The sequence below is a fragment of the Cebidichthys violaceus genome, unplaced genomic scaffold, assembly GCF_023349555.1.
Source record: "Cebidichthys violaceus isolate CVI_PGR_0920_01 unplaced genomic scaffold, fCebVio1.0.p SCAF_23, whole genome shotgun sequence".
Taxonomy (NCBI): domain Eukaryota; kingdom Metazoa; phylum Chordata; class Actinopteri; order Perciformes; family Stichaeidae; genus Cebidichthys; species Cebidichthys violaceus.
In genome coordinates, this window is record NW_027176406.1 from 3543593 (window position 1) to 3568578 (window position 24986).

The 24986-nt window shown below is 43.5% G+C and overlaps 1 protein-coding gene across 1 annotated transcript; it reads right to left on the reverse strand.

Annotated features, from left to right (window-relative positions):
- rnd2 (Rho family GTPase 2) lies at positions 1-24654 on the reverse strand. Its single transcript, XM_068718808.1, has 5 exons — positions 24337-24654; positions 23734-23821; positions 5180-5289; positions 3216-3350; positions 1-1103 (listed from the first exon to the last, which is right to left on the reverse strand). Exons 1-5 carry the CDS (start codon positions 24496-24498, stop codon positions 834-836), a joined length of 765 nt encoding a protein of 254 aa, XP_068574909.1. The 5' UTR covers positions 24499-24654; the 3' UTR covers positions 1-833.
- Between the last annotated feature and the right edge of the window lie 332 nt (positions 24655-24986).

The following is a 24986-nucleotide window of genomic DNA, read 5'->3' on the forward strand; positions in this document are numbered from 1 at the left end:
TAGCTCCAACATTTTACCAATTTATTTTCCACAAAGAAACATCTTTAAAATAGACAGCATTAAAATCAGTGAATCAAACTGACACAGTTGCAGTTGTTGAGAAAAATTGTGTTTAAATGAGCAAAATAAAATCAGATATGTTGTGACTTCTAAAATGCACTTGTGGTAGTAACGCTCACACACACACCTTCACAATATTTCAGTGTTACGAAATCTCATTTCCAGCTCCCAATGTTTGGTTTGAGTCATCATTCATCTAATCACTACAATCCCCTTTCAGCATTACAGTACATTTCCTCTCAAGTATGGCGACAGGAAGCAACTTCACACAGCACAGCTAGAGAATTAGGCCTCATTTTCACTGAGCAACATGATCTGTGACAACGGCAAGCTTTACCTCCAGACGTCCAGCTTCAACATGGTCCTCCTCACATCTTCACCCCCCTCACTGTTGCATCACTGCGGTGCCATCCTCCTATTAGGGCAGTTTCAGGAAATTAACTTCTCTTTAATACCCGGGACTAGACGGCATTTCCCCTATCACAGCTTCCTCGTGTCCAGAGGGTTAGTCCAATTTGCCATCATTTTAAAACAACACAAATATGTAAACAGCTTAGAATATATGCACACACGCAACAAAAAAAAAAAAAAAAAAAAATCCAAAGCATATCATTCCACGGCACAGTTTCTTTTTTCCTCGCTCCTCTGCAGTGCAAAAAGAAACAACAACAAAAAACTACAACAACGGAAAAAAAAACAATAAATAGACTTCCTCTGGTTTCTATATTTCTGTGTTTATGTATATACATATATATATTTATAGTGATGGGTCTCTACATGAGCACACAGCTCTTGGCCCGGTCCTTCCTCATGGTTGGGGCCTCGTCTATTTGCTCAGTCCGACCCGGCACGGGTGGCAGGGCGAGCTGTGACACTCGCTTCAGGCCTCTGCGGGAACTGCTGCGTTTTAGCTGCGGCTTGTGCGGCCGCCGCACCGAAGCCACCGTGGTGATGTGGAATACGTCCCGAACGCTGTTCTCTGAAACCTTGGATGTGCACTCTACGTAGGCCACCGCCCCCATCTGTCGAGCTATCGTGCTGCCCTGGAACACAGAGACAGGCAATTAGCAAGAAAAGAAAGCAAACTTAATTTATGGGACTGTTTTTCAAAACAGAACACATGGAAATGGGAGAATACATGCAACATGTTATCTGCAGTGCCACAGAAAACTTCAGCTAGTAAAACCTGACATTTTCACCACACATTTCTGTTGCACTTTTTCTCCTATTCAACCTTCAGCCTCTTTTTGTGTTCTCTCTCGTTTCCCTTTCGAGGTTGTGCTTGAGTTTACTCCACATCAAGGTGTTGTGAGAGTGCTTCACAAAGAAATTACATTTTACAACATGCACCTCATCTGTCATTGTACCTTGTCAATAAGCAGGCATTATATATCAACTGTGGAAGACTAAATGTCCCCGAAAGAGGCAGTAGATTGGAGACAAAGATGTCAATCTAAACCGTAGACTGAATGTCAATGATCTAAACATGTCTGGAGACCAATGCAGCTCCTCCAGCTGAGGCATGAATAATGTAGAGGCTCGGACTCCTCAGTCTGTGGTGAGAGAGTGGGAACAGAGCCCACTGGGCCACTGTTGACATGGTCTATGCAGCTATTTAGAGAGAAGAGACTAAACTCTAACTGAGCTCCTCCAGCACTGGAGCTCACCCCTGAGTAATGTTACAATATGCTTAGTTAATTGAGATCGTAAATTGTTTGCTTGAGATCAAATCAGGGACAAATTTAATTCTAAAGTCCCTCTTGCCTCTCTCTTCGCTACAGTACATCAAAACATAGTCACGTAGGATCAAGACAGGTTAAGGTTGTAACCGATGAGACAGGACTGCATTTCCCATGACCCTAAAATTGCACGCTCTCCAACACAGAGAGCTTTTCATCCCCAGTGGACGTAGTTTGATTTTTATCACGGCAGTTCACTGAGCCGCAAATAAGAAGCAATGAATTCCTCATTTGGTGGAACGGCAGATTTAGATTCAGGGGTGGCGGCTGGAGAGGGCCAAGGTAGAGATTGTCGTGACAAGCGGAAAAGGCTTGATCAGATCTTGGTCAGATTAATGCGGAAATGTCTGAAGTTCACCCAATGGTCACCCTCTCCGGCGACTCCTCAGCTGTGTTGGAATTCAATTTAGGATCAACAACAGGATAACGACACAGGCTATTGGATTAGAACACCAAAGATGTTTATTGTGCACAGCTTTGGCTTCTGCTGTGTGACACGTTTTCTGGGCATTTTGGAGGGACGAACAATAGTCTCCTCAGATGAAAACAGTGACTGAGAAGGAGCAAAACAATAGTTTAATGTAGGCATGGCCACAAATGGTCCCCATCTATTTTACATCAGCTCTGTGGTTTGCCACTCCATCTTTTGTTTATGTATCTTATTTACATGAACTGTCGTGTTGTTTTCAGTTGCTGATTTTTTTGGAGGCTTCGTGCTTTTAGCCTCCGGCAAGCTCTGAGACAGCGGTGGAAAAAAAGGCTCCTTTGTTCTGAGGGCTTTTGTGTGGTGGTAAAAAAGCCCCTCGACTCTTTGTATGTCCAACACGGGAGAGCACAAAATGAACACACTGAAAGCTGATTAAAATTCACAGATTTACAGAACAGTTTATCATCCCCTCCCGCTCAGAGGTCATGGCGGCATGCGATAAAAGGGCTCACTCATTTATCAATGTCCATTTTTCTATTCATCCTGCATTTTGAAAATCCCTAAATCTGCATGAATATTTAATTTCAGGGAAAAATGTGTCCCTCGACATAAACTCCACTAACCGCCTGTGCCTCTTCTGTGGCCCTTGCCATAAGCAACCTTGCATCGCCTGTCAGCAAATTTCGGTCAAAACGCCAACCCCAGCAACAAATCCCAGAGGGGTTTCACACGGCTCTCAGTCTGCTGTGGTTGATTGTGTTGCATGAGTCCCCTTTCACACTCTCTTCCTGTGGGACTTCACCTGAGAGGCAATGCCAAGATGGAAAAATTGTATATAATCGCTGGATCGCTTTCTAATTTCTTTTCCCGAAAACCATTGATGTTTTCAAGTCTGTCTTTTTTTTTTTCCCAGGGCACCATCCAAGTCCCTCTCTCATTTCTCATCCCCCCTCTTTCTCCTCACATAACCATCATGGGCATGTTCTCACCTGCTCGTGGGTGACGGGGATGAGGCGCTGCTTGGAGAGCTCCCTCAGGATGCCAACGTCTGTCCTCATGTCCAGCTTACAGCCCACCAGCACCACTTTGGCATTGGGACAAAACTCCTGTGTCTCCCCTTGCCACTGTTGAGACATGAACCGACAGAGATACATCACTGATTGTGCCAAACATGAGCGTAGAGCTGCCTGTACCGACTGCGATACAGTGACGACCTTTGGCTGGTCTGACACTGGACACCTGAGCTCGATGGGGATTAATGCTCTCTTGACAAAAGACAATTGTTCAGCTGAGGAGTCAAAGACAAATGAAAATGTCTTTAGAATCTACTGATAACAGCATTCCTGAGACTTAATATCAAAACAATTAATTGAAAAAATAAATGGTTAGTTGCACTCCTGTAAAACATAAATTCATCAATGCATAGTAACAGTAGGGCTTCAACTAACATTGTTGTAAATTATTGATTAATGACAATTATTCTCTCAGTTAACCACTTAATTGTTTGGTCAATACCTTGTCAGAAAGCAGTGAAAAATGCACAATATAATATACTGAAACATCACATCTTCACATTGCTTGCTCTTTATTCATGCCACCTTGGTTCAGGTTTCTCCAGTACCCGTCAACAAATGTGTTTCAGGTTCTGTACAGAAAAGGTTGAGCAGTCTTAAATGTCACTTCTGAACAGTCTCTTTTCCCTACAGGTTAATACATGACCGCAGCAGACAGCCCTGAAATATTCCTCATGCCGTGTGCAGAATGTCAGGGTGTCCATTCACCCTTTATGTTGAAAACAACCTTTGACCTTTCAAGCCCACCCCTATTCTACCAATAATACCCTATCAAAAGCTTTGATTGTTTAACCCGCAGTCCTCCCCCAACTGTCATCCAGAAACCTTGGTTTGCTTGTTTCTAGAGGTCAAGAGTCTAATTTGGGATGGTGATTGTGCAACAGGTTTTCCATGTGCCCCTGAGTTTCAGAGATTACCAGGGTGACAGCTAGGGGTCAAGGGTCATGGTAACCCCCTGCCAAGTGATACATGGGAAAACCAAAGGCTTGACGGCAGCTCTGCTTCCCCCTGTTGACAGAGAGCACTGAGGCTTGTGAGATATGTGTGAGTAAAAAAAAGGTTAGTTCTACGAAGTCTGCAAGGGGCATTACAGCAGCTCCCCTCAGACCACTAAACACGTCAACGGGCCAGCCGTGGGAACTGTCTTTGGCCCACAGGGAGCGCAGTTCAAAGGCAAACACACATGGCTTCAAGATGAGAGACCACTAAAAGCCACGGGCCTATTTTACATGACACCCATCCACGCAAACACACCCATTACGTTGGGTGTCCCTACATATACAATAGGTATTGCCACCGGCTGTAAAAACACTTCCATGACCACAACCTCACCCTACCAGTATCACACTTTAACCGCCACCCCAAACTCAACTCCAGTATCGCAACATCTGAACCATAGACCCCATTACAAATTTTAAGTGCCACCATCTGGCCAACTGTTCTGCCTAAAACTTGGATTTTATTTTCAATTTAATTTCAATTGCCTACAGAAGGGCCATTTAAGTACTCGCGAACAGACTCTGCAACAGCTCCTCTTTGATATGGCTGATGTGGCTAATTTGCGTACGTGATATTCCTCTCGCAGCCACTCGGATGCAAAGCCTCTCCTTTCAATCTTCACTCTGACCTTCCGTTCCTCAGAGGCACGAGGGTCAAGTGTCCATGGACGATTTAATGAGATAAAGGAGCGGGAGGCTCTAACCTCTGTGCTGATTTGCTCTATTGTTGAGCCATGAAAATGCAAGCTGCTGCTGCTGAGTGGGAACAAGATGCTGATCGGGAGAAACTGTTTTTTTTTCCGGGTTGGTTCTCCAGTGTCACAGCAGATATTAAATGCTGATCCAAAGTGTTGAGAGGAGTAGATGAAAAAAAACACTGACCTTCTTTATGACACTGTCCAAAGTCTCTGGGCGGCTGATGTCGAAACAGACGAGAACTGCATCTGAGTCAGGATACGCCAGCGGCCTCACGTTGTCGTAATAAGAGGAACCTGTGGAAACACAATAACATATGGCATAAGGTCACGGTGTCTTCTGAGAAATTCCTGTGTGTACTTGTTTTTAACCTGAATTAACCCCATGAGGTTCTTCATCCCAGCCATAAGGCTTATTCTGTCAATTAGAAACATACTGCATATCCCTGGAAGGTGATCTAAAGGTCAATAATACATGGAGAGCTCGTTAAAGCAGAGGCTGTGACCTAAACATGGATATGCTGCATCTTGAATGCACTCGGCAGACGCAAATGAGTCTTGATCTTAACAGTTGTGTGCACATATTTAAGTATCTTTGTCTCTTGGGCTTCCACACAGCTGTGGCCTCCCTTCATCAGAGTGCTTCATGAGGAATGTCGATGGGATTACTCAGACAAGCACACATATACATACTTACACACACACACACACACACACACACACACACACACACACACACACCACACACACACACACTCTGAAGTGAATTATAGTGGGTTGGAGATCGGAGGACTTGTGCACACAATCCATAATCACCTTGAAACAACAGCGAATGCCAGCACAAATGCCAGACTAAAGGTTGAACCCCTTAATTTTGTCGACTCAACCCTTTTCCTGTCTCTCTTGCAAATAGTCCTTGTTTTAAAATCCAAAACTTCTTTCTGACTCGAGATTCACATGCACTCGCACGCCTTTTCCCACTCTCTCTTTTCATTTCTGTACCTTGATCAAATTTGAAGGCGGCGTGGTGCCTCTGTACTTTCACAAGTCGCTCGGTTCCACGGGTCCTGCTCTCCTACAGCTCTCATTAGGAGCCTTGTAAAAATATCTGGGCTCTCTTTCTCTGGAGTTGTGGTTGTGGCTGTGGGCCTCCCTCCCTCCTGCCTCCCCTGGGAATTGGTACGGAACTGAACTCTTACATTTCAATAGCAACAGCACCCTGGCTGCATTAAGTTTAGTGTCATGAAAACTCTCATGTTTGGGGACAAATCACCACATTTTACCTTTACAACTGCAGGAAATGTCCATACAACTGTGAATCGCATACTGTTGATGAATGTTGCACACTTACATATATTCATATACTAAAACAACTCAGATATTACATTTAATCTCTTAGGGCCATGCCAACTAAGTGTGATAATCAAAGATTATCTTTATAGTTGCTGTTAACATGCTCATACCAGATCCGACACAATAGGCAGCCGGCGTGTATAAAAGAGCTGTGGGACTTTGTCTGGCAGGGTAAATGGAGTCTGCACAATAGCGCTACAGCTTGTTTTAGCATCACTATGTTCTCTTTGTTAATGATGAAATGACAATAGCTGCACGCAGCCCGTAGCCCCAGTTATTCAGCTGGCTGTCCCATGATGACCAGCTCCCTCCGCACTGAGAACAATGCAGCAGCCTGCACATTAAAGATTGATGCGTTTTGTGACTCCAAGTAAGAGAAACAATCTTTTTGTTTACATTCTGTTTCTCACCAAAATGCACTTTGCTATCAAGGGCTAACAAAAATTCTGAATGCCTATCAAATCTTTAAAGACTTTTAAAAACGAAAATGCTGTGAAAACTGTATTGTTGATGTTGGCTTGCAGTCTTCTTCTCTCCTGTTATTGTGGCATACCACTGGAGATATGCATTACCGCCCTCTGCATTCAGCCTATCACACTATAGTTCATGGCGTATATGTATTATGAATGTACTAAGATAACTGTATACTGTTACAAAATAGTGCACTATTCATTTCATGAAACTTGCTCAGTGCATACGTAAACGTTCTTCAAGCATTTCTGGGCTTTAGACAGCATTTGCATTAGAGGCCTCTCTGTACAAATGAAGGGCACAAAAACATACAGATACAGCTCTTTGCAACTTTTTTGTTTTTATTGGCCCTAATGGCTCAAAATGTGGTGACACAAATTTGCCATGATACAATCATTTGCATTGCTTTTGCATTGTTTGTTATGATTGATATGATAAAGATTGGTTATGGGTACAATTGTTTCTAGGCCCCTGCGCATTGCTTGACTTGCAATCTCAAGTGTAACAACCATTGCTAAATTACTGCACAGCCTGGCGCTATTGCTGTGGGCTTGGTGCATATTAATCCGTATGAAAACAATACATGGACCCCAGCATATCTAGTGGTGAAAACTAAGTGGTGCCTTTTAAACGCAGCAAAACCCTGATGGCAGTTTTGTAAGCTCTTTGATACAAACACGATTGACAATCTTGTTTCTCCTTCTTTTTTTTGAACATATACTGTAATCATATTTTCAGTGTAATATATAAGAAAGAAATGAAAAATAAATGTAATTTTAGCCCACCCCTGACAGGACATTATCCGGAATTCACAGTCCCGTCATCATCTTAGTAACACAAGATTGCTACCGTTTTGTAATGCTGAGAGAGCAGGACTTGCACACACACACACACACACACACACACACACACACACACACACACACACGCAAAAAAAGCCCAATAACACAGATGCCAAGTTGAACAGTCAGCAAAGCACACATTGTACGACAGCGAGCTCTGATTGGTAGTGGTCACACATGAGGTGCTGTAGCTGCTGAAGTTGGTCTTTAGTATGTATCACAATGCAACAGACCATACTGAGGTTAGAGCTGAGGAGGAAAAGAGCATGTGGAGGTGGAGAGGGGACAGAAAAGATTTAATGGCTTTGATGCTCGGGCGAGGGCATGTGCAGAAGCTCTCATGAGATGATGAGAGAAGCAACTGCGGAATTACAGCAGATTCCAGATGAAAGGGAAGAGATGTCAGGTGAAGAACAGTTGAAACAATGGTCCTTGTTTGACTTGAGATGTAATTAGAGGCTGGAACGAGGCCGCCGGGATCAATTTGTCGATCCCAAAGATCAGAATGTTTGGCAGGTTGCGGTCACGACGGACCTCGTCACAGCGCAGCAATTCTGAGCTCTTCTGCCTTGAGCGACAAGAAAGCTACCTCAGCACTTTTGCAAAGTCAGAAAGAAAAGTCCTCTAAGGGAGAGGAGAAAAGGGCTGTGTTTAAAACAAGCCGAGCAGGCACGAATAAAAGCCAATCAACAAAGGGGGAGGAGAAAGGGGGGAAAAACAGTTTTCTCCTGATTGTAAAATATATCACCTCCACCGCCTGAAAGGCACTTGTACTCCTTCCAGCGAAGAGACATGACCAGAGATAAAAGAGGATGTAGCTGTAGAGGAGGGGAGGAGAGGGGCTGTGCAGTGGGTGTTTGGGTAGGTAATGAAAGCACTGGACTCGGCAGGACAGATCAAATAAAGAGGTATGAGAGCTGTGGGTTGGCTATTGGTGAGACTGGCCTGTGCCCATTCACTGTGAGGTAGAACAAAAGGTCAATTGAATTTCAGACAGAGCAGGATGAGATGGATGGAGCAGGAGGGCGAGGGAGGGGAGCACAGCCTGGCAGAAACCACTAAAAACCATCACGCCTGACAAGGAGTGGGACCCTGCCATGTCGTGCCAAGGACAGGCATAAACCACCCCTCACAAAACCTCCTCGAGCATTAGCATTAGCCTGATTTAGCACCAGCGATCTCCCACAGTGGAAAGTGGATTTCTGTCTTTATTTCCCCGGGGCTAATTAGCGCTAAGCCTCGCTGCAGCGCCATGCAGGAGGCTCTGCCGAGCATATAGGTGACAGAGGTGGGAGGACAGCGTTCCTCACCAGCCGTCAGTCGAGCTTCATCAAAGGCTTGAATATCCCAGCAGATGTTGAGGTGGACAGAAACGCTAATGTACAGTAATAAGGCTCGAGGGTTTGTGGTTTGACTTCATTTAGGCCTACTGTCCCCTGACACATTGAGTCCCCCGTAGGATCAATCTGTCTGAAACATGACAGCTATCTGTCTGCTCATTCAAACCCTCCTCTGTGAGAATTTCTATTTTATGAGGACAGACGATGAAATAAACTGAACAATAAAACACAAATGATGCATTTAGATGGAGAACATTCTTTTGAAAACCTGTGAAATTGAGTGTGCATTAACATCTAACAAAGCCTTCCAGTCTTCAGTGCTTTAATCTGTACCATCACAGCAGGAATTTTCTCTATCTCTCTGCGTCTGTTGCATGCTCACTGCAGACACAGCTAAAAAGCAAACCATTATGAGCGAGGGGAAAAGAATAGTCTTTGCCTCGAGGCTCTGATGTGTTCATGCACATATGGCAGGGAGTCAACAGCAGCTCATTAGGCCACATAGACATTCTGAAAAAAAAACACCCATGCACACAGACAAAGGCAGGGTATAAGGAAACAAACACCCTCTCAAATGTGGACAAATAAACGACAGCAGTTAGTGTGACTGAGTTAGCCGAAACTTTAGAAACGCAACACATTCAACGCCACATACCCGGCGTCTTTTTTCTTTTCCTGCAGCTGTTTTCCTCTTGAAATGCACCTTCAAAGCAAAGGCAAAACATTTCAAGTTGGGGTGGCCGAGTATCGTAGCAACCCGGAGGGATGCAAATGGCTTCATTGTGAGGCCTTGAAAGGAAGTAAGGAGGAAGCGAGCAGGAGAGCGGAGGGGATCGTGGAAGCCAATGACTCTGGCGCATTGATTATTAGAGGTGACTAAAAGCAGGAGAAGAGGGTTGGCGCTCCATCCTCTAAAAGGTTGAGCAGACGTTTCATTGCTGAAGGTTCGCTCTGTGTTGTGAACTGTTATGGTTTCTCCTCAATCAGGGTTCTTACTCGCATATAAAAAGAGACAGCTCCCAAGACACCCTTTGAGAGGAGGTGAAGTTACTTTGACCCAGTGTACCCATCTGCTGCTCAAGACGGCGTGTTTTTTTGTGTGAATGTAAGCCTGCACAAAACTTTCTTTTACAGTCCCACGTCCGGAATCCAATACAGTGTACCGCATATGGTGCAACTGACCTTATTCACATGGCAGAAATTGTAAACTCACACTCCAGATGGAAAATACCTACCTGGAAGATTGGCATAAAACTAGTTCTTCTATAAGAAGGGACTTCAAAAGATTTGAAACTCAATTTCAGCTGGTAACATTAGCATGACGTTTTCAAATCCAGCTCTACCGTTTCAGAGTTCTGTCCATCATTTTAATGCTGTTCCACGCAACCATTGATTTCCATTCATTGGCGCATGATATGGAAATCAATTAGAAGACTCTCGAAACATGTTTGAGTTGTGTAATCTGTCATAATGAAGATAAAGATCTGCCTTAATTTTGGTCAGTGTACAATTTTCACGAATGTGACAAATATTAAAACAGACTTCAGGTTCACTGTGATGTGTTACACAACTCAAGCATGATTAAAGTGTTTGCTAATTGATATAAAATAAATGAATGGAAAAAAAAAATGCCTGCCATTAAAAAAGTAGAAAATTAAAGGGACACTCTTTTTTCATTAGTATATAGGCAGGTAAAGTCTTTATGAACGACAGTATTGAGTAGCATTATGGGAAATGTAGGATCCAGCATTTTCAAAGCTTGGCTTATACCATGGACTAAAAGTCATGATATCTTGCCCACTATTGTTTTGATTTGTTATCATTCTCTTTTAATTCTGCTGTGTCCAGCTTCTTTATGGATGTGTAATACTAAATTGTTAAAGTGCCTCTTTAAATTGGTAAAAACATGCAAAACCATTAGTTTGGTCCTTTGTAAATGTAGGGATCTATTTTGGAGCTTGCTAGTTAGTCATAGTAGGTTTAAAATATAACTGTATTATGTCCAAGTAAAACTTTCCTATTAATTACTGCATAACTGAATTAATCCTGATATGTGTAACACAGAATAGAATCTCAACAGGAGATAGTGCAGTTTCATGATAATACAAAGATGTACTCCATGGGATTAAAATGGATTTCAGAGTTCCAGTTTCTTATTGAGATCCACTCATTCTTAATTCATTTGTTATTTCTTGTGAAGTGAAGTCTCTCAAATAAATGATTCCATTAAATGATTCTTCCTGGTACAGAATAGCAGAGCAGATGGACTGTATACTTCCTCCTCCTGTGTCATTTTCAAATGGCCATCAATGATATAAAGACTAGATTTCAGAAATATTGAACCTATGAGGTGATATTGCATTTTCTGATCACATGAAATGTTTGCCAGATTCTGTGCAATATGTAGAAGCAACACAGACATCATGATGACCCACGGCCATATGGAGCTTGGGGCAGTGAATCTGAGCAAGAAATCAACTGGAATGAACTCAATCCAGTAAAACAAACCATTAAAAAGCCTGTAATGAAGCAACCTCAGCTGGACTGGACTCAAGACTGGGGCTTTTATCTTTGGTTGTGCATGCAGTCTGACATATAGGCTGTACACGTGTACAAAACACACACGCACACACACACACACACACACACACACACACACACACACACACACACACACACACACACACACACACACACACACACACACAGATAAAGCTGTTGATCTGTAATAGAGATGGCTGTGTCAAGTTTTTCAAAGGCATTAGCACACAGCTGGGACAGTAGAGGTGACACCGGGTTAAATGGCCATTAACCTCCCATGTCTGCAGCCTCCACACAGGGGATATTGATCAAAGCTCCCTGTGCTTTCCCTGTGGAAGAAGTGCAGCCTTTGAAGGGCATCGAGCACCTTCCACGCATCTGCTCTGAGCTGTGCTGCCGAGGAGTCAATGCCCGTGTCTGTCGTTGAAAAGCTGGGCCAGCCACTGCGCTGACAGCACAGGCAAAAGGGACAGAGCGGCATTACTGTCTGTCTCCTGCTCAGCCCCAGGGGTATGGAGATGGACTAGTGTGTCCGCTTTCAGTTTCTCCTTACCCCCAGCTCCTCTTTTATAATCACAGACACACACACACACACACACACACACACACACACACACACACACACAGACACACACACACACACACACACACACACACACACACACACACATTCTCATTCCACAGTAGAAACAGCTTTGAATTTCATCTCCTGTTGTTTGATCTCTGTGTCCTGTCTAAGGCTCTGGTTCATGCTGCGTTTCGCTTTTAAATATCACTACACTTCTTTTGTCGCTCACCCCTTCTGTCAATTTATATATACCCAGTCTCCATTTAAAAAAAACAATCATGTCTCTGCTTTGATTTTCCCTTTCGAAATGTGACATGATGAGAGCTGGTGTGGCAGTTTATGTTGGTCCCCCCCCCCCCCTGGCACTTAATTCCTTGGAGATGTTCATGTGTTTAGATGTTACAATTCAAACACTACACAGTTTTTGTTTGTGTGAGGAAGTCGAGCAGCTGGGAACAACTACTGGCAGTGTACAGGGAGCACACACAGTACCTGTCTTTATCTGTTTATGTGTTTCCTCAAGCTCTGCGCCTCTCACACCAGAACCGTTGACTCTCGTCAAAGCAGCAAAAGACTGTTTGGACAAGATCCATCAAATGACACAGTTTAATAAAGAGAAACAGACAAAAGTCAGTTAAAGCACACCATATTACTGATTATTTGTTCTTTGCACAACCTCTTTCACCACTCAGTGTTGGACCCCAGCTGGTTCTGATATCCCCAACACAAGTCTTCTTGCTGGATTTATTTTTGTCTCGTTGCTCAACTTGAACATTTAAAAGCATAAGATTTCAGAAGGCAAAGAGGTCATTTTTTTATAGTAGGAATTTCCAGCTTAACTCCTTTAAAGTTGATCAGTTCAGCCACTCTGGGCGAGCCACTGCTTTACAGAGACATCCAGTATATGGATGCTTAGGTCAACAATCATTGACAGTACAGCCCAAATAAATTCAAATCAGTAAATTAACAGACAGGCAAAACTTTGATTTAGTGACCACCGTATTTGGCTTCCAGTAGGGCAGTTGAACCTGGCTCAACATTTTCCACAACACTATGCAACGTCATCCGGCAAAGCACTGTATTGGAAGATCAGATTCAAGCAAGCACACACGCCTGGCAGTTAACCAGATATCATCAGATGGCAGATCATACCTGATTCAACCTGGGTACCACGAGGTGGCACCAAAGTATGGAATTTTGAAATCCTAGCTGCTATAATCTAACCAAAATGGAAAGAGTCTTTATGTCTGTGTTTCAAGTTTCTTGATAACCGTTCATCTAATCAACTTCACACTTTGGGTGCATTACTGAGAACCAGGCAGCAACGTCTGGGTATGTAAAGTGAAGCCAATGTGGATGTGCCTTCAACTTGCATTCGTTCTAATAGCCTGCAGGGGTCAACTCGTCTGGGAGCAGAAAGAAGACTGATTGTATAGAAGTCCATGAGAAAATGACCCTACTTCTCACTTGATTTATTACCTCAGTAAACAAAACCAAGATGACGTCCGTCAAAATGCCGAACTCGATATGATGAGGACCCAAGGAAGCGCTGTGTCGACTGTTAAGTTGTTTGGAAGAGCAGTTCTTTAGAAAGCTGTAAGCATCAATAAGCAATTGGCCGAACAGGCAGTGCACTAGTCAACTTTCAATTAATCAAAGTTTGAAACTGATGCATGGGACAATGTTTGTTTAAAGTTTAATGCCGGAGGTTCTCTAAGCTGGCAGCTCAGTGCCTCCATTTGGATGGATACGAATAGTTGAAAAAAAAAACTCAAGCTGCATTGAATATTTGTTATACAACACCATTTTCAACAGTATTGGAGTTCATGCAATGATGTTTGGAGTTTACTGCCAACATTAAACACCCACTCTAATTCTTTGAGCTAGTATTGGTGATTTTTTTTTAATGGCACAATGAATTCTGCTCTGAAAGGCTACCAGCCCTCCTCAAAAACTACCATCACTCCACATCTCCTTCTGTTCCTTTTCACGTGTAAAACAGCCGAGATCACATCCTTTATTTCCACTCCTACACATCTTTCAATCTCAGGATTTTCATTAAAACTTGTAATAACACTGACGGAAGCTTCTCTGTCCACGACTGTCTGTCTGATATGAAAGAAGATGTGAGAATATTCAGGCGGCATATGAAAGAATAGCTTGTGAGTGGAAAAGGACATCCTCTGCTCCATCGACTCCACTTCCTCCATCCAAACACATCCCTATCATGGTGCTATCTATCCCCAAGCCCACTCTGAAACCCCCCAGGGAGACATGGCCCTACTTCAAGTGCAATTTCACTTCCACAAAAGCAGCAGTAGCGAGAAAGAGAGCGCATCGAATCTTGTTTATAAATAAAGTCATCCATAAATGATGGGATCTGTCGAGTGTGTGTGAGCGGGGTGCAGGTGGGGAGTGAAGGATGGAGGTGAAAGACGGCCTCCCTCCCTGTATCCCCTTACGCTCGGATGGGTTGCAGACGGCTGCTGAGAGGGTTTTGCTCCCGTGGTGGTGGGGGTGGGGGTGGGGGTGGGAGGACTGAGCGCTAGCTCTGGGAGCAGCAGAACCAGACAGTGTGGCTGTTTTGAAGTGGGGTGATCAAAGCTGGCGCTGCATTGGGTTCTGTTGCACTCGGTAGAGGGAGTGGACCGGGAGAAAACACACAGAGCTCCAGTTCCCTTTTGGGTTTCCTGTCTGCCTAGAAAGGCATTAACTATTGCTACTGTTGCCTGGTTTAGTGCCAAGGAGCAATAGTTTGTGTCTCTTCTCTTGTTAAAGTCAACACATGAACAGTGCTGGGCGAACATAATGTGTTACTGTAATTGCTTCACTGTGCCAAGTGACACAGAAATTGCTGAAAATTGTGTTCCTTGTGTTACACATTCAATTCAATCTGAACCACGTTATGACACTTTCAATTAAAATGTGCATAAATATCTATCAAGTTTAATTAAGGATCACTGCAAACACACCAAATTGAATGTTTTTTAAATAAATGTATCATTTTTTTTCTTTTTATTCATTTAGAAAGTTTGTTTCTCTTTGGATGTCTTTTAGGGAAAATGATATTGTCCTGGCTCATTGGCAAATTTGTGCATGAACCTGGTCGAGGTTTAATGCTGGATATTCTTTTGACTTTATTTCCGTAAAGCATAGACGAATTCCACAGCAACATGTAAGCTGTGTCCAGGTTAAATCCGTCAAAGGACTTTACTTGGAAATATGGCAGCATCAAACTGGTGTCTCTTAGTGTGTAGTCAGTTATTCCTAATCAAACTTAAAGCTCCCAGTTTGTATGGTCAAGTCCATGTGCCTTTTGAAGTGACTACATTTAGGATCTATAACTTCCTACCCTGTCGATGTCCTTTGCATCGTACCGTAGATCATGTTACTTCAGGTCAATGGCGACAGAGGTTGCACTATTAAAGCGTGTTTCCTCCATCTCTTAACACAATAGACAAAAGCACTGCATTGAATCCCCTACAGGACTTCTTATATCGCCATATGTAGCTGTGTGTTTAGCATGTAACAAGAGTGCTGCATTGGTTTAAAAGTGTGACACAGTTGGCATTTGTGTGTCTGCGTCCCCAAGGACCACAGTGGGTCAGGTCCCAAGGGTGCCACCAACCAACCTTAAGCACAACAAAAAGCCTCCGAAGGGTGGGGTGGCGGGCTCGGGTGGGAAAAGCACAGATGTACACTTCTCCTTCTGTCTACCCCTTCTGTCCCCATCCGCAGTTTTCAATCTAGTGAACACTTGCTGCTCTTATAATATGCTCCAAGGGCGCCCCCCCCCACACCTCCCATGCTTTTTACTTGCTTCAACCCCTCACTCCCCCAATCTCTTTGCCTATTGGGGCGAAGCAGCTGCTGCGCTTTCCAGCCTTATTGTCTCCCGGCTCCCACCCCAGCGCCCCGGATCAGTCGCCATTACGCCTCTGGTCAGCTGAGAAACAATAGGAGAGGCCGCAGGGTCAGAGCTGTTGGAATTCCCATACACAAACCCATTCAATCACGCACATGACCACACACATGTAAACATGCACTCACACATATGCAATACACCAATAATCGAATGTAATTGATCTTCCCTACTATTAGTTAAAAATGTTTGCATTTTTTGCATTTTATTCTCATATCTGACCCTTTGTATTTTTGTTGCCTTTAAACGCTTGCCAACAAATCAGTATCTCATCTTTATTTTATCCTTTTATTCTCCCAGTCAGTCATTATATAGTGTCATTCTCTTCTGTTAGTAGCACGGCATGGCAAGGTGTAAGACAGCTTGTAATCTGAGTGTGAGCCCATCAAAAGCCTTAAGTGCACTTCTTTTCTTCACCACGTACCAAAAGACTCATTTTCATTCTGCCCATTTAATGTTCATTCCCACTTATTATGTTTTTTCCATTGACACATTAAGTAATTAAAAGCCAAAAAAACGGCCTATCTGCAGAGTGCAGCACAGTTCAGCAGTAGACATGCTATTTAAGCAGATTATACACTTTTGCCTGGTGCTCAGCATTAAGCTGACAGTGCACGGGGGCTGAGATGTGATGAAGGAATGTGTGATGGCTCTCAGCTCATAACTGTGTCCATGGTCACATTTACAGGCTCCTCTAACGGAGATGAGACATCAGACGGGACGGGAGGCGGTCTCCTCTGGGGGCCTCTAAGAAGTGCTTGTTTTATTGTTTATGGGCGGGTGGACATGTGGGACGCTCGGGACGTTTTGTATGCATGTAAAAGCGAGCAAAGGAATGGGTACAAGCCTGTGTGGTGCAGGTGGCAGGCTGCACTTCTGTGTGTGAGTAAAGGTGTCTGCACGAGTGTGTGTTTCACAGTGTCACCGAGGAGAGCAGATATTCTGTGTGGTAATTACAGCCTGTGTGTTCCTGTCATGGAAGCTGGCTGGCTTTCATGCAGCACTTCTGCCCACCCCTTACTGCTTAACACAGCTCCTGAATGCTGGTGACCCGAACGCCTCGCTTCAGAAGCCGCCTTAACTAATGGGCTATCAGAGATGGAGAACACCGATGAGGGAAAAGAAAGATGGGAGGATAAATAAATAGCACAGAGGAAAGGATAACAAACCACCTCCAGAGAAGTTACTTTACGCTCTCCTGCACATCAACAATCCTGCTGTTCCAGCTACTTTCTCTTAGCTACTGTAACAACCGCGCAGCCATTTCCTCTTCAGCTTGTTGACCCTTTGTGTAATAGTCTATGAATATGATTCACGTAGTGCTGAGCTCCAGGGATGTAGCACAGCTGCTTGCCTGCTCAAGAACCAGGACTTCTAGCCCAGCAGCTAGGACTGCTGGCTGTTTCTGTCACACAAACCCACTCAGAGAGTCAGGGTGCAATGAAGTGCAGCACTGTGCATGAGACCATCATTATTCAAGAAATTTAGAGCAGGAGACCATTTACAAAGAGGAGAAGAAGGGAATGTCTACAACACAGAGGGGATTTGTTCATGTAATGCCAAAATAATTTGCCTAAGCTATAATATGAGGTATTTCTGTAAGTACCATTTTAGTTATATGCATTCATGTGATATGGAGCATTATTTGTGAGCCGTAAAATACATTTTAGTTATTGTCCAATGGAAAACCTGGACATTTAAGGCACTTAACAGCCACATAGTGGCCATTAAAGTAAAGCAAATGCTCACTGCATTTACATTTTTCTTCTTATTTGAAGTTTAAATGTATTCATCTGCATGTATTAGCCATGCTCAGTTCAGAAGTCACTAACATCCTTGGCTATAAAATGTGAGGTAGTGTGTAGAATTTACAGTACTGTGACACTCAGAGACGGCAAGTCCACTTCACCCCACGCAGCTCTTGTCGCTTAGTTTCTAATATGCAAAACGTCTTTGTGTGCTCCAACCATTAACTGTAATCCCCGGTATTATCAGGTGCAGGCTGCCAGAGAGGCTGCAGGCTCATCCCAAACCAGGGGGATGAGAGTCATGGAGGAGCCAGACTATATTCTCTGTGTTTTTTCTGTCAAGCTCATCAGGCCCCAGGAACAGAACTGTACCCCCTCTGTCCAAAAATAGTAACTGCACCAATTACCAGTAACTGTCTTTGAGAGTGGCGACCTGGACCAAAAGCCCAAGTTTATTTCCAACCTCTCCAAATCCAACACGGCAGTCACAAGTCGAACAACATTATAACACACCGTCCTCTGTGCTCACTCAGCCACCAAATTGAAAAGGGAAACTTCTATTAAATGTGTACAGTGTGATCTTTTCACAAACACAATACAAAGTGTTACACCTGACATGAATTCTCATGCTTCAACAAGAGTCAGAGTCTACAGCCATGCTAGAGTATCTGTGAGTCTGTACTTTGAGCAAGGCAGCACCTTCTTCATTATCAGAAAAAAAATGTTCTTCACAAAATGTTCTGATGTGAAACAATAGACATAAACATGCTTTGCAATATATTATGTCTTCTGTGACAATGTAAAGGTGGCATAATAACTGTATAAACAACTACATAAGAACTTATTGATTTGATAACTAGTCCATTAATCAATTAGTAAATTAAGAAAAGAAAATCAGATAAAAACATTTAATTGATTCATTCATTAAGTAATTTAAGTCATCTTCTCAAATGTGAGGATCTGATGTTTCATATTATTGTAAACTGAGTATGTTTGGATCTTTAAAATTCTGTTCAGGGGGAAAAATTACCCAACATGTTTGGTAAGGAAAGTTTTTCTAAACTTCTTAAATGTGTTTTTTTTATTTCTTTATGTTACAGTATTTCAACAGCTTGCACTATCATCTGTTTACTCATTACCCAAAAATGTCATGCAGCCGTTCTCCCCCAGTGCAGGGGAGTGCCTTCTAGCCTGCTATGCATCATCAAAACAGGTTTCGTTTAGGCAGTTATTGCCCTGGGCTGGTTGGACAGAGACTAGAAACAACTTTCAGGGCTCAGGCTTGGTGCATACATTCAGTCCTGTGAACGGCAGTTGAAAGGATGTCATCATCCTCCCTTCAGGATGCCGACAAAAATAAACAAAAGGTATATTTACTGTCTGTGGTTAAATAAGCAGCTCCCTTACCAGCGAGTTGCAACCACCTAAACATAATTTCATTCTCCAATTGCAAATTCAGGGAAAAGAGAAAGAAATGTTGTTTTTTAATTATTTAATGTTGAGTCTAACATTACAGTTGTGATACAAAAAAGGCCAAACAAACAAGCCGTAAGAGCCAGGAACAAATCATGTTATCTCCTGTGTTCAGCGTAGTCGCTGCTCAGGTCAGACAGCACTTTCTGAGCATCCTCTGGCTCCAGTGAGCTGTGGCTTTGAGGGCAAAGAGCTGCCTGTTGAAAGTATTTATGCTCTGCGTTGTGGCTGCAGTTCACTCATTCTCTATTAAAGATTAATAAAGCGTAAAGTGTTGAAGAATAGAAAAGCCCGCTGAACCCAGCGTGTTTTTACAGGCCTCTGAACGCCCTACTGGTCCAGTGCGCTGAGAATGTGGAGTTTAAAAAGCAAAGAAGACACCAGGAATGTTGGAAAGTCGGTATGAGAGGAGAGAGACAGCCAGGCTGTGACTCTGAGTGAGTGCTGGCGCTGGGAGTGGTGTTGCACACTTGCAGTGTCTTGTTATCGTCGCTCAAGTCAAAACAATCACACCTCTGACTGTGAAAAGTCGAGACAGCTTTGTCGTGAGAAATGAGCCGAAAATAAAACATCAAACATGACTTTAACAGAGGAAGACTCAATATAGAGAAGTGGCTCTGAAACCTGTGTGAATGTGGTAATTTTATTTTAGAATTTCTTACAATTTGTGACATTTTCAGGTAAATAAATGTTTTTCTGCTCTCTGTCATTGACTGTGCAGCACAATAGTGCATCAAACTGTAGCCAGTTTATGAAAGCTTTTATATTTGTTGTTGTGAACAGCCCGTGTCAGGCAGGTCTATTGCAGGAAAAATCCTCCACTGCACAGCAAGTGATGCGTTTCATGTTTCCAGCAGCAGCACTTTGTTTGGAAATAAATGGAGTTAAAAAAAAAAAAAAAGGGAAACTATAGCGAACATCACTGATCATTCAAAGAACCATAACAGAAACTCAAATTTCATTGACGGAACATCTCGGGTTAAGAGTGAGGGACACGTGGTTTGAATGACAAGCAATCTCTGGGAAGTACAGTGGAAAAAACACCACAGTGTGAGCGATTAGTAGCAAAGATTTCAGCAAAAGAAGAAAGCAAAACAAGATTTCTGTGGATAGCCACTTGAAAAAACAACACTCCAGCATGACTAAACAGAAAGTAAGAGTTCCAGTGTTCATGTGAGAATCAGGTCAGGCGTTAGAGAGGCAGCAGAGAGGGGAAACAGAAAGAGACGTGAGTGTACTGCTGTACTGCAGGAAGTTTGGGGAGACCCGGGCTGTCATGACTTGGTCTTGTAAGAAACAGCACGCACACCTCTTAGCAGGGTATTAGTCTGAGGCCAAGGCTAGAGGGAATCTTTCCCAGGCACCCTTACCATATTGGGAAGAGAGGAAGAGTGTATTAATGCCTCGGGCTCTGTAAAAAACCTGACTGGCTGACTACCAATGGGCCCATGAGCGTTGACAGCAATCACTAATGGCTCTCAGACAAGTTATCACCAAGCCACATTGACATTTTGACCATTTAGCAGCTTGGGTTGCTTTAAAAGTCCGTTAAGATACAGATACATGCAATGGTGAAACAGACTATCTATCACTGTGTGGCTGCTGCCTGCACAGTCATACAGAGATACAAGAGGTTTTTCATTTTCTAATTGACTTAATTCTGCAGACGGTCTGGAGCTGAATGCAGGGCAGAATACAAAACACAGCGGAAAGTTGCCCTCTGGTTTCCAGAAGCCATAAGACCTCCCTGTTTCTGGTTAATGCTTCTTAAAATACCCATTCATTTAGAACAGCAACACAAACACACACACACACATGCACAGACATACAGATTTACGCTCGGTAATGACCTCAATTAGATAAACACCTTACCGCTGTTCTCAAACATCCTGCAAGGACTAGTTCTTGTGGAAGAACCGGTTTAATGAGACCAACCTAATCATTGCAACGAGTGCTGGGAGCATTTCTTTTAGAGGCGAAGCACATCTTCCCATGCCGGAGAAATGTGAACCAGGCGAGACGCAAGCTGTTTGAATAGCCATGCCTCGGACAGCGATCGATATTGCTTTGTGAACGGAGCCAGACCACAGCAGGCAGACTTCACCCTCAATTAAAAGGGAGACAATACCTTGTGTGAAGGGGCTGAAAGCTCGGTGGTAAAAAAAATAAATGTACTAGGCTGCAGCCACCTGAAAGTGGCAGAGCACAATTCATTTCTTCTCAAAATAGCAGGTACTGACAGCTTGGTGATTTTGTGGCTGGGTTGATGAAAGGCAAACTGGGTTGCGACGAAGGAAAGCTCTGTTGGCATTGCTGCTCTATTGGCACTCAACGACAGGGATCGGTTCCTCCATTTTGGACCCCCTTTGGTTTCCTCAAAGGTCAGCACTGTCTGACGGCTCGCAAGCGGCCCACAGAGTAAAACAGGTCAAAGATTACCAAAGTTTAACTCTGAGCCAAAGCATGTCACACATTTACCTCCCCTCCGCGAGTAAATCCACTGAAGGCAGCGATTGCATTGAAATAGATTGATTTGGCTCTAAATGATGGTGCAACTGTGCCTGAGAGCCTGTGCACTGAACTGGTGGTGCTGCTGCTAGTGTACAGGAGATAAATAATCAAAACAAAGCTAGAAAAGGGCAGGAGAGGGGCAATTAACAAATCTGAATCCAATAGTGATGGGAGACATGCTATTTTCTTCAGATGAAAGCCTCTCTCATCGATGTGTGAGCCAATTATTTTTCTTGTTGAGAGAAAATATGAACATCTGTGTTTGCTGCGAATCGGTGAAAAATGGCATAACACATAAGGACCTCTGAACACACACACACCGAAGCACACATGCTTACTGAACACACACACACCGAAGCACACATGCTTACTGAACACACACACACCGAAGCACACATGCTTACCAAACACACATACATTTGCCCTGTGGGTTGGGTGACGTCGTGTTTGTTGTGGGGTGGGCGGCTCCTGACTGAAGATTTAAGACTAACACTGCCAAAGGTGGTTTAGGGTTTTAAGATGGACAGAAGCACAACACTCCCACCACATCATTAGGCTCTTACAGCCCAGAGATAAGGAACTCTTCTAAGTTGTTGCCCGGGGCCCCTGAGGACCCCGACCCCTGACTGACAGGCTCAAGCAGATTTACTCCCCGGGTCGACACGAGGTCCATGGAAAAACAACATTCTTTCACCGACTGGCCATGTAATATAAAAATACTCCCATCATCTCTCCTGGAGGATAGTTTTTAGTTTTATGTTTGGGAATGTTTATGGTAAAAGAAGGAAATCCCCCTGGGAAGATCCCATATTCAGTCCTGTGACTGGCCAGCCATGTCGCTGGTCAGATAGCTGACAAGAGCCTCTAGCCTGAGATGACGATGATGAGATGCAGATCTCAGGGTAGCTCAGAGCAGTTAATCCATTCATGCTGACAAGACCGGGATGAAAGTAGACCATGGCTTTCTGTGCAGGAGTTTCACTGATTTCATGACAGCGTGGTGACCGACACTACTTCCTTAGCAAGAAGCAAATTCATACACTGAAGCCCGATCACATGGAAAACTCATTCACATGACAAAGTAAGGATGATTTGTTATCAAAGAAATCCCCCTCCTGATGACACAACACTGCTGACGTGGATTCCTCTCTGTGGAACAACGACGTTTGACACTGACGCCACCAGTAATTGTTATTTTAATAACAGCTGATAATAGCACATCAGCGTATTTAAATTTGACATTTTTAAAGCAGTGGGAATTTTATTCAGGCTGGAAAAAGCTCCTCAAACAACATTTGCAAAATCACAAGTCACTAAACCTTTCAGTTGAAACCTTGATTAAAGAATCTGAAAAAGATTTCAGGGTTAAGGGAATATGAGGCCAGCAGTGTAAACTCTGGAAACACTACTCTCTCTACATCAATGATTGTTTAACAACATTTTAAAGGAAATAAAACTTAATATCAGCGCTGACAATGTGGCAAAGAACGAAACTCAACCAAACCAGCAAATAACATAATATCTGGCCGATATGTCGGCAAACCACGACGTCTTTCTTTCACTTTAACAGTTAGGACAGTTACTGGTCCCTTCAGGCCCCTCCTGTCTCAATTATCCGCTCCCTCAACAGCCGCCTGACCCCGGTCAGAGCATGGGAAAAGCCAGCCACACAGCGGACAGCACAGGAAGGAATGCAAGAGACACATGGCTGGCACCAAAGTTTCTAGCAAAGACAACAATCATAAATAGCAAATGGAGATGAAGATTCTAAAAACATAATACATCCCTCTCAAGTTGGCAAGGTCAAAGCCATTTGTCATAGAGATAACTGCTGGAAAAGTTGCAGAGGGGCGTTGGAGGCAGTCCTCCCACGGTCGCAGCTAGGGACGGGCACCATGGCAGGGCTCGGAGCGGATTGACTTGATGTCAGCCTTTAAGAGACGGTGCAGACAGAGACATGAAATTGTCTTACCTGACGTGTCCCACATATTCAGCTCAATCCGGTGCTTGTCTATCTCAAAACTGGCTGTGTAGTTTTCAAACACCGTAGGCACGTAGTTCTGAAAATAAGGAATTTATTTTAGTTATCCAATTAAGACGGACAAGATAAGCGTGTGTTTACACAGCCACAGGCAAAGTAGACTGGTGGAAAAAGAAAATCATATTTGAAATGATGCAGCAGATTAATAGAATAATGGCAGACACATTTAACAGCAAAGCTAGTTCTATACTCCCATTGGAGATATTTTATAAATAATAAAACAGATGAAGACAACGCCTTAAAGTTTTATGGTCAGTACTGCAGACACAATAAAAGTCAATTTAGACATTACAGGACTATTACAGTGATATAACAGGCATTCATTACAGTTCCGTCTCCACCAGCGCTTCCTCTGTCTTGATGTAACAGTTCTGTCTTTAAGCAGGTGGATGTAACCTGCTGAACAAGTGCTGAAGTTGAACTGTTCAATATTTGTATTCTTTTAATGGCAGTGCTCCTCGCTCATTCACAAACTCCTGGTCTCATTTATCTTCAAATTAAAAGCGCTCGGGTTCAGACTTGTGATAAACCTACCTCTGGATAGCAGTCCTTGGCAAAGACGTGCAGGAGTGCAGTTTTCCCACATTGCGTGTCCCCGACCACCACAATCTTACAGCGGCTGCCTAGACTGTCCATGGTTTGTCCGTCAGAGGTGTGTTGTTGACACGCGGATGGAATGCATCCAGCATCCAGCATTGGAGACACAGCAGAATAGAAGACAGGGAAGAAATATGAGCAAATACATGCGCCGACCCGGTGCGCTTTGTCCAGCTCTCCGTGTGTCCTACGCGCTGCTCCCCGGTCCCGCTGATAAACTGTCTGTCTGACTGGTCGGCTACCGAAACCTCAGGAAGGACGCGCACAGCCTTCACTGGAAACTCCGGCAGTTTGATTACTGGCCACGCCTTCCTAATGTTCTGAATCTCATCACTCAACTGTAATAGGCTGCTCTGATGGGAAATGAAGGGTGTGTGGGACAAATAGTTTATAGTGATTTTTTTTGTCTTATGGTATCCTTTTAATATCTCAGTTACAATACTTCAGTAGTGGCTATATTAGTGGGCCTCAGAGTTTATATTGGCAATTCTGCTTCCTGTTGCATGCTTATGTCTTTATTGTTTTACCCTAGAAATGTATTTTGAAGAACATCAGAATTTAATCTGTGGCACAGAAGAAAGAGTCAC